Source organism: Zeus faber (assembly GCF_960531495.2).
Source record: "Zeus faber genome assembly, chromosome: 7".
Taxonomy (NCBI): domain Eukaryota; kingdom Metazoa; phylum Chordata; class Actinopteri; order Zeiformes; family Zeidae; genus Zeus; species Zeus faber.
Window position 1 is genome coordinate 2595455 of NC_137203.1, and position 10000 is coordinate 2605454.

Here is a 10000-nt window from a genome sequence, read left to right on the forward strand (position 1 = left end):
AGTGGCCTTTGAGAAACTTTTGGCATTTCCTTCTCACTGCCATTCAAGGGATTTGAAAATATCACCCAGTGGCATTTTCCGTCCTTGGAGCTTATATCTGGGCCCCCCGGGGTGAAGGCCCCCGGAGACAAAACTGGACAACATCAAGTAGGAAGGAGGCTCCTTCTCAGGCGTGTCAGCGTGATGGGGACGACGCCCGACCGGCCCGAGGCTGTGTCCCACATTTGGCAGCATTGCTTGTGTGAACGATGCTGCGACACAATGAGGGCGAGCGCTGCGTCCCCGTTCTCAAATGTCCCGGGACGTCTCCATGCAGGGGCCAGTGGTCGGGGCCTGGGGGCCACCTCCGTCCGCTCAAACAGCCTGACGTGAAGCTGCTCGTCCGGGCGTTCCGGCGTCTGACGCAGCGCATCCCAAACCGCCGCGCTGAGGGGGCTTTGGCGGTGGGGAAAGGAAGAAGGAAACAAACGAGTCGGGGGTGCGGCGAGGAAAGCCCGACGGCCGCGGCTCGGGCCGGCGTTTCCCGGTTCCTCCGGTGGCGGCGTGGTGCACTCTGATGACCTCGCTGCGCCTCCTCCTGCCCGTCGGGAATTCAGGACACGGCGTCGCTGCCCACTCTGCAAATGAAATTTTCCATCTCCCTTCGCAGCCATGCAGACACAAAGGGAACGGGGGGGACAGAAGGGAAGAGGTGTAGTTGTGGCTGTTGGAAGGGGAAGGGACGAGAGAGAGAGGGAGAGAGAGAGAGAGAGAGAGAGGAAGGATGCCTCCCTGTCACTCCTCCACGCTGCTGTCCTGCTGATCGTGCACTGTGTCCAGATCCTCCTTATTTCCCTGTACTCCTCTCTCCCTCTCTCCCTCTCCCTCCCTCGGCTTTCATTTTGACTTTAACTGCTCCGGTGTCGTTCTCGACTCAAGTTTCAGCCTCATTGGCTCCGACTCCCGTTGGCCCCTTGGAAGACCGGCCCTTGACTTTGACCCGACCTCAGGCCCAATTCTGAGACAAATGAAACGATCCATTTTGATTTCCAGCGGGTGCATCCGCAACTGGACTAACCGGACTCTCTCATTCTTCCCAGATTGTCACGAGTCCTGCTCTGGGTGCAGTGGGCGAGGCCGGCAGGAGTGTCTGTCGTGTGCTGACCCAGCTGCCTTGCTCAAGGACGGGGAGTGCGTGACCGGCTGCGGGGCCGGCTACTACGGCCAGCAAGGAGTCTGCCACGGTAAGGTGCAACCCAGACAGGGAGGGGAACCCCCAACCCGGGCGGTCCTCGTGTCAGCTTCGTGTCCTCGTCCTCAAAACCGCCGGCGCCCGTTCAAACCGCCTCATTGGTCCCGTTTTCTGGCCTGCCGCGGAAAACAGTCAAGTCAGCGCTTCGCGACCCAGATGCAACCGCCTAATTGCTGACTCCGTACGCGGTAAATAGAAAACAGTATTTGCGACGGGCTAAAAATAGGAGCCGTATTGTAAGCGTTGAACTGGAGGTGAAGGCTTGGCATCCCCGCGGAGAGCGCTTCGCCGCACCCGTGGGCGTCGCCGTCCTCCCGGAGCGGCATGAAAGTGATGAATTCAGCGCTTGGTGCAGTTTGCAAACAAACAATTAAAAAGCGACCATTAGAAGTCATCTGGCTGTAATGAGGATTTGAAAGCTTTCATAAAGGCCTCTATGAATATGGATCATTTCTATTCTTAGACATGGGGAGCGCACGTGCCTCCCTCAAGGAGACGCTGAACTTAGCGGCGTCACTGACTCCTTCCTGTGGGCGGAGCAGTGTACAGGGTGGAGGGGGGCGGGGGTGGTGCTGTGTTTTAGAAGGTGTCGGACTCGGGGTTCTTCAAAGATCAAACCTGTACGACGGTGTCAGTGTGTACTTGAAAATGTTGTGTTGTGTTGTGTGTGTGTTGTGTTGTGTTGTGTTGTGTTGTGTTGTGTGTGTGTTGTGTTGTGTTGTGGTGTGTTGTGTTGTGTTGTGTTGTGTTGTGTGTGTGTTGTGTGTGTGTGTTGTGTTGTGTGTGTGTTGTGTGTGTGTGTTGTGTTGTGTTGTGTTGTGTTGTGTTGTGTGTGTGTTGTGTGTGTGTTGTGTTGTGTGTTGTGTTGTGTTGTGTGTGTGTTGTTTTGTGTTGTGTGTGTGTGGTTGTGTTGTGTGTGTTGTGTTGTGTGTGTGGTGTGTTGTGTGTGTGTTGTGTGTGTGTATTGTGTTGTGTTGTGTTGTGTTGTGTGTGTGTTGTGTGTGTTGTGTGTGTGTGTGTTGTGTGTGTTGTGTTGTGTTGTGTTGTGTTGTGTTGTGTGTGTGTTGTGTGTGTGTTGTGTGTGTGTGTGTTGTGTTGTGTTGTGTGTTGTGTTGTGTGTGTGTGTGGGGGGGGGGGTCTATTTTTTTTCTTTTTGGACCTTCCAGCGCTCTGTAGAAACACACACCTGGTGTTAAGTGGGGAAGACAGACCTGTTCAGGCGTGTCCAGGTTTTAAAGTGTCTCATAGCTGTGTCAAGCTACACACACACACACACACACACACACACACACACACACACACAAAGCCAGTCAGGGGAACAGAACATTTAAACTTTCACTGATGTTATTCACGTCTTTGGTTCAGGATCAATGTTGGACTTGATTTGTACGACTCTCGAGTCACAATTCAATTCAATATGGATCCATCAGATCTTGACACGATGGCTCATGATGCCGTCGATATATTCACCTGTTATACATCATCAGAATGACGAGCTTTACACGACGCTTTCAACCCCATTATTAAGACTCAATATTCAATCTCCCAGGGTTAGTGCCTGGCTGTATGAGGCGTGACGGGAGGATGGAGCTGAGTCCAGTGTCAGGACGTTTGAATGAAGCTGTTTGTTGTTTGTCTCAGATGCTTCAACCTCTTGTTCTTTAACTTTGTGCTGTTATCACACCGTCACGACAGGCTGCCCGTGGATGTGAGGGATGTTTTTTACCTCCTTTCACCTCCTTTCACCTCCTTTCACCTCCTTTCACCTCCTTTTCACCTCCTTTCTGATTCCCAGCGACCACAGGCTGCTAAATCAGAGGGGACACAACCACAACCAAATGAAAATGTGATTTGTTTATCACAGTGAATACTTGTGTATAATCCGTTTGGTGATGTAAAAACACCTGCTTGCCTGTTTTTGTTCCATTTTAGAGAATAAAAGGTTTTACAGACATTTACAGTAATTTGAAGCATTTACCATAGTTTTGTATGATATTACTTTATTTTACAAATATTGCATTATTTATGTATTATATATATTTTGTATTTTATATATTTTATATATTAATGAAATAATAAAAATAATAAATAAATGATTTTAAAAAAAGTTACATATGTACAGTATATATACTGTATCTATGAACATTTTTCTTATGTCCTATACATATACAGTAGAGTGCACAGTATATATGAATGGATCGATTGATGAATAGTTTGAATCATCATAGTTTCCTCAGTATTTCCAGTCCACCGTGCAGACGCTGATTATGAGTGAAATCAGATGTTTCAGTGCAGGGACAGAGCTAAACCCCGGCAGGACCCCCCCTTCCTGGACCTGGAATCACCCATATTTCCACCGTAACATGCAGTACATGTATGTTCTACATTGGGGTTGATGAGGACAACCAGCCGGCAGTGAACCGGTTTATTTCTGTTGACGTGACTTTCAGCTTGCGATCCGTCCTGCGCCTCCTGTTTCCCCGACAACCCCAAGTGCATGAGTTGCCCACCAGGGACCGCACTGCATCATGGGAGATGTATTTCCCACTGCCCGGACCGGCATTACCTGGACAAGCACGGCAGATGCAGAGGTAAGACAGACTACTTGGACGATGACTGGACTGAAGCTTTCTCTGGACAGGTGGAAGTCGATCAAATATAGAGAATGAGAATACGTATGATAGTTATGTGTCTAGAAATGTTTCTAGTCCTCACCCACCCACCCTGCCCCGTCCCCTCAGGCTGCCACGGCTCCTGTGCCTCGTGTTGGGGCCCCGCGGGGACCCAGTGCACCCAGTGCCAGGGGCTGCTGCTCCACCAGGGCCAGTGTGTGGCGTCCTGCGGCGGGGCGCTCTACCCCCAGGCTGACTCCTGCCACAGTAAGAGACCAGCACAACTTTCCTCAGCGCGGCGTCGGCCGTCCGGCAGCTTCGGCAGGGCAGCAGCCAACGGGTTTTTCTTTTCCTTGTACTCGAGCCCGTTTTTCAGGTATCGGTGCCGTTCAGTTGCGAGACGTTCCTTGCGAATGACTATCCCCACCTACAGTATTTTGACTGTAAATTTGTGATCAGGATCTCCGTGAAAAAAAGGTCCGGTAGGGCCTTCTGAAGTCCAAGTCGCAGTCTGTGTTTACTTGGTTCTTTGGTGTCAGGTTGTGGGTGCTTCCTCCTCAGACTGCCACCCCTCCTGCCGCACCTGCGTCGGGCCCCTGGCCTCCGACTGCTTAAGCTGCCGCAAACCAGAGGAAGTGCTGCTGCCCAAGGCCAGTAACTCCATACGTGGAGTGTGCACGCCAGGATGCCCCGCCCGCTTCTACCTGGATGAGCAGCGCCTGTGCGCAGGTACGGAGAGCATGCCCACGTGTGTGTGTGTGTGTGTGTGTGTGTGTGTGTGTGTGTGTGTGTGTGTGTGTGTGTGTGTGTGTGTGTGTGTGTGTGCGTGTAATTGAGCATGTAATTGTGCATGTGCAATTGCGTGTGTAATCGAGTGCAACTAATTGCGAAGGTGAGTTTTGGGTTTTCGGGGCTAATTTGCTAATTGCCGGAGTGGGAGACATCACACCCTCGTCTCCCAGAGCCGCCCGGGGCCATTTGCTTGTGAAAGGGAACTTCCCCTGCAAAGCAGCAACAACAAACACATTTCACAGATTGAGGCAAAACCGTTTAAATCCTCCTTTCCTCCTGTTTGGGCCTGGGCACATCTATTGGTTTGTCATAAATGTTTATTTTTATTTCTATATATATGTTTTTATCACTTGTTTTTATGGCCTATTTGTTCTCACGCATGCTGCCGTAACACTGCAATTTCCCTCTGGGGATGAAGGGAGTATAGAATGGAGGAGTAGAATAGCATTGTATAGAACACAGTTGGTAAAGTAAAACAGGCTCATGGTCCCGTTGTAATTGTGCTGTAGTTGCTCTTCCCCAATGAATTCCACCTCTTTTCTGTGACGTCTTCAGTGGGAGGGCTTTAGAAACAGGACGTTAAGTTGAATTACAGACGCTGCTTATCCTTGGGGAATGCACCTCACATACCGCAGGCGTAGGGGGTTGATTCCCAAATCACACCAGGTCCCTGGGGAATGCTAATCCCGTGTGAGTAGCGGCTTTCTGAGCGGCCAACACAACCTCTGCAGAAAACTCACCTCCAGATGTCACTAAATGTCTATGTCCACTGTCAGAGGAAACGTCAGAAAACGGCTCTAAAAAGTCAAACAGTCTGATATTCTGACTTGCACTGTACCAGGAACTAATTATCATGATAATGCAAAACAATCGAGTCTATTTCTATATATGTGAGTAGCTGTTCTAAAGAAATATAATATGATAAATATATCATATGATATAATACAGTATAATATAATATAATACAATATAAGTTAATTCAACTGTAGCAGGTCTTATAATGGAATATTATGATGAAATATCAATGCCATTTGGATTCCAAATGGAATTTGGAGTTTTCATATAAAGATGGAGGACAGCCTCAAGAGTGTGGATATATTTAGGGCGGATGGGGCGACACGGGTGCGACCAGTCGATCATTTCCAGTCAGTAGCAGCGTTGGCGTGCAGGAAAGCACGGGGTATCTGCCTGCGGGGGCTGATGCCCGGCGGGTCGCGGTGCTGTTGACAAGTTTGAGGATCTTCCCACAGTGATGGAGGTGAAGTGAAGCCTCGCACCTCGTCTGTTTACCGCCACATCACAGCTGTGTTGTAGCTCCACTCAGTGCTTGATGCTAATTACAGGGCTAACCCTTTCCTGTGGGCTGAAAGTTTGTGGATCTGCCATGCGGAGAAAGACTGCCATTTTCTCCCGTTCATACATTACATAACTACATTTTCTTGAAGAGGTAAACAAGCACGTATTAAAATTAGGCGTGCTTGTTTACCGAAAATAAAGGGTTTTGCCCTGAGTGGAGGGAAAACCCAACAGATGGCACCCAACACTTCTCCCGTGGAGAAGTGTTGGGTGCCAAGGTTCTCATACCTGAACATAATCAAACACTGGACTCTGAAACAGGACTCCCAAACCTTACACAAACAAATGTCCAACCAAACCGAAAGGGTCCACTTCCCCGGAGACCTGGTTCCCTGGTTCCCTGGTTCCCTGGTTCCCTGGTTCCCTGGTTCCCTGAAACAGCACAGTCCGTGGGCGCCCTTCCCCGGGGCTACAAAGCAGACTACCCCCTCCTCCCTTCTGGAACACGAGGTCTAGGGCTGCTGTGCTGGCTGGTGGAGGTGCACTCGGGCTTGGCTGTTGCAGGGGGCTGCTTGGAGGGGGGGCCTGGCTGCAGTGGCTGCCGGCTGGAGCGGCTAGCTGCTGGCAGTTACCCGTGGTGGCTGCTGGGGCTGCTTCTCACCCGGTCCTCCGCTGGACATCCTGGGTGTGGCTTCTGCCAGTTGTGAGAGGGCCGGTGCCGTGGCCGCCCGTTGACCTGCCGGTGGCTCCGGTGCGTCTTCCGACGGCCCCTTCCCGTGCCGGAGAGTCTCAGAGTCCCAGTTCCCGGCGCCGTTGTGGCAGATCCGCCTGCCACCTGAGTGGCGTCTTCAGGACTCTCCGTCACAGAGACAAAGGCAATGATGTTAAAAAATACCAGTTTAATTGTAGAGAGTGGGCAAGATGACACAAGCCCCGAGCAGGTGGACAGCATGTCATGACAAGGACTCCTCTCCTGTGTGGGTGGGGATGGGGGTTTTACCTGATGTCGTTAATTGCTCTAGCGAGCAACAGACGTGCAGCCTCCCTTGGTCCCGGGCCGAATTACCGAGACCCAAGACAGGTGTGGTTGCTTAAACCGCACCACCCCCACACCACAATGGGAAATAAAAATAGCTGGGCGTGGAAGCAATGTCAACTTGAGATGTCTGTTTAGTATCTAGTATCTAATATCTATTCATGGCATAACCAAGGGAGGTCTTCTGAAATAGAAGGATAACAGTCCCCAGTGACTGTCAACACTGACTCTGTTCTGTGAGATTACACCTGCAAATGGTGCTTGGTGTGTCTGAGTGTTGCTCACCTTCCCCACCACAAACTTGTTTTCATTTCACGCTACGGCATGAAAGTTCAGAAAAGGCCAAAACATCAGCCGCTTGTTTAACTGCCTCAGGACTGAAGAGCTATTAGCTGCATTGAACGCCGTTAATCATCCTGAGGGAGACAAGCCGGGATCGATGATTGGGAATTAGGTGGTGGAAGACGTGGAGAGATGCTCTTCCATTCTTTATTTCTTATGTACACGCTGTTCCATTGTTATCAGGACTACACAAGCTCAGAGTTGAGGCTGTGATTGTTTTGGCGAGGGTGTCTGTGTGGTATGAATTGGTTTGTCTTTCGGCTTAAACTGTAAGTCCTCAGGTCTCTTACAAAGAGTGTTTTCATCCCATTTGGAGCGGAAAGGAAAGAAAGCCTACATGAGCTCACGCTTAAGTGCCATACATTTATTGAACTCAAGCTTTACCGTTCGGGATCGAACCGACTCTTGTTGTTTCGGCAGATTGTGATCGCACACATCACAGTTGTTGAATCGGAGCTGGTGCACGGACGGGGTGTTCAAACCACACTGTCCCGCCTAAAACCGTACGGATGGAATCCCCGTTTACTGGGTGATGTGGTCTGAAAGTGATAGTTTCCGTGTGATGAATGACTTAATATGACACGACTGGACACATTATGTTCACTATGTTATTTAAATATCAAAATTCTAATATTAGACTTTGCACTTGGTTCTGGTCTCGTGTTTGGTGGGAGGTGAAATTATATAGAACACTCTGATTTATTACCATGTTTTAACAGACGTGCCGTTTCTCGGACGGGTCTCTGACAAGGTGTCGCCCTGGAGAGTCCTGGTAAGACTGAGGAACAATGGAGGCTGTTGTATGAGTTGTGGGTGGCATGGTGGGGGGGGAGGGGGGGGGGGGTGTCTGTTGTCTAGGAGACGGATGGGGGGGTCTTCATGTGTTTTCACCTGTACAGTGCCCGGAGACAGTCGCAGGCCCAGACAGGTTTACAGACGCAAAGCGACTGACAGCCAACACTGCACAGTCACAGGCACTCCTGCAACACCGTTTACAGTATAATATGATATACAAGCAAGTGTACACACACACACACACACACACACACACACACACACACACACACACACACACACACGTGTTTGTGTGAGATAGTTTATAGTTTTTTGTTTTTTTTATTGCAATCGTCTGAAGGGACATTATCCTCCTGGTGCAGCTCTTGAGTTATTTATAATGAAACGCACGTTTCTAATGAAAAGGCCTCATTTCTGTTGCATTATCATTATAAAGACACACAAACAGGAGCTTTCACACACACACACACACACACACACACACACACACACACACAGCCCCTCAGACCATTGACAGGTTATGGGCTGGATGAGGGAGGACGTTCCACTGTGGACATCCCTGGGCTCTGCACACATGCAGATAGTGTGCATGTCACCACAGTGTTCCAGGCAACACTGTGTAGGGTTGGGAGGGTGCTCTCACTGCTGCCTCACAGCAAGAAGGTCCCGGGTTCCATTCCCGCCTGGGCCGCAGTTGGCGCCGTGCTCGGGTTATCTCCCGATGAGGGGCCTCTCTGTGTGGAGTTTGCATGTTCTCCCCGTGCTCGCATGGGGTTCCCTCCATGTAACATCAGTAAGGACCCCCACCCAAGCCATGGGGTTCCCTCCATGTAACATCAGTAAGGACCCCCACCCAAGCCATGGGGTTTCCTCCATGTAACATCAGTAAGGACCCCCACCCAAGACATGGGGTTTCCTCCATGTAACATCAGTAAGGACCCCCACCCAAGCCATGCACAACATGACGCTCTGACCAGCGATGGACACTTGTACCTGGTCCCGGGCGCCGTTGAACACTGCCCTTGGCTGCCCCCTGGAGGAAGGACAAGCCGAGGCGGGTTCAGTGCAGAGCGTGTGTCACTGGCCACCATTTGTAGTGTGTGTGTGTGTGTGTGTGTGTGTGTGTGTGTGTGTGTGTGTGTGTGTGTGTGTGTGTGTGTGTGTGTGTTGGTCGCCGTGGCCACATGGATGCGTGTGTGTGCCGTGTGAGTTAAGGATCTCGTTTGTGTTCCATAACACTGTTGTAGCTCCTACATACTCCTACAGAGTGTTTTTGTTTGTGTTTGTGTGAATCCTGGTTTATATCAAAACAGATGTTTTGCTTTATTACATCATGTGTTGAATTATTACATATTGATCATAAAAACCAGCAATAAGTAATAACCATTATGTAATAGGTTGTTACAAAGAGAGTTCAACATGTTTACTACCAAATGCAGAAAGTTATAAAAAAATACAGGTGTTATTGTATAATAATAATAATAATAATAATAATAATAATTATAATAATAATAATAAATATAAATATAAATATAAAGGTCAAATTGATTACATGTGGGATGGATGGAAGTATGAAAACACCTCATTTGGAAAATCCTTCCGAGACGACAACCTAGTCCCACACCACTAGCACCACCACCATCACCACCACCACCACCATCACCACCATCACCGTCACCATCACCATCACCACCACCATCACCACCATCACCATCACCATCACCACCACCATCACCACCACCATCACCACCACCACCACTACCATCACCACTACCAGCACCATCACCACCACCACCACCACCACCGTCACCACCACCACACCATCACCATCACAACCATCACCACCACCACCATCACCACCACCATCACCACCACCACCACCACCATCACTATCAC

At 49.8% G+C, this 10000-nt stretch overlaps 1 protein-coding gene across 1 annotated transcript in view; it reads left to right on the top strand.

Moving 5' to 3' along the window:
- The window catches only part of fras1 (Fraser extracellular matrix complex subunit 1), a gene marked incomplete at its 5' end in the record, with an annotated part of 136242 nt that overhangs the window by 36487 nt on the left and 89755 nt on the right, over positions 1–10000 (top strand). The window contains 4 exons of the mRNA XM_080003755.1: positions 1080–1223; positions 3682–3822; positions 3973–4110; positions 4405–4572. Of these exons, the coding sequence (XP_079859881.1) occupies positions 1080–1223; positions 3682–3822; positions 3973–4110; positions 4405–4572 (591 nt within the window). The remainder of the gene's footprint in view (positions 1–1079; positions 1224–3681; positions 3823–3972; positions 4111–4404; positions 4573–10000) is intronic.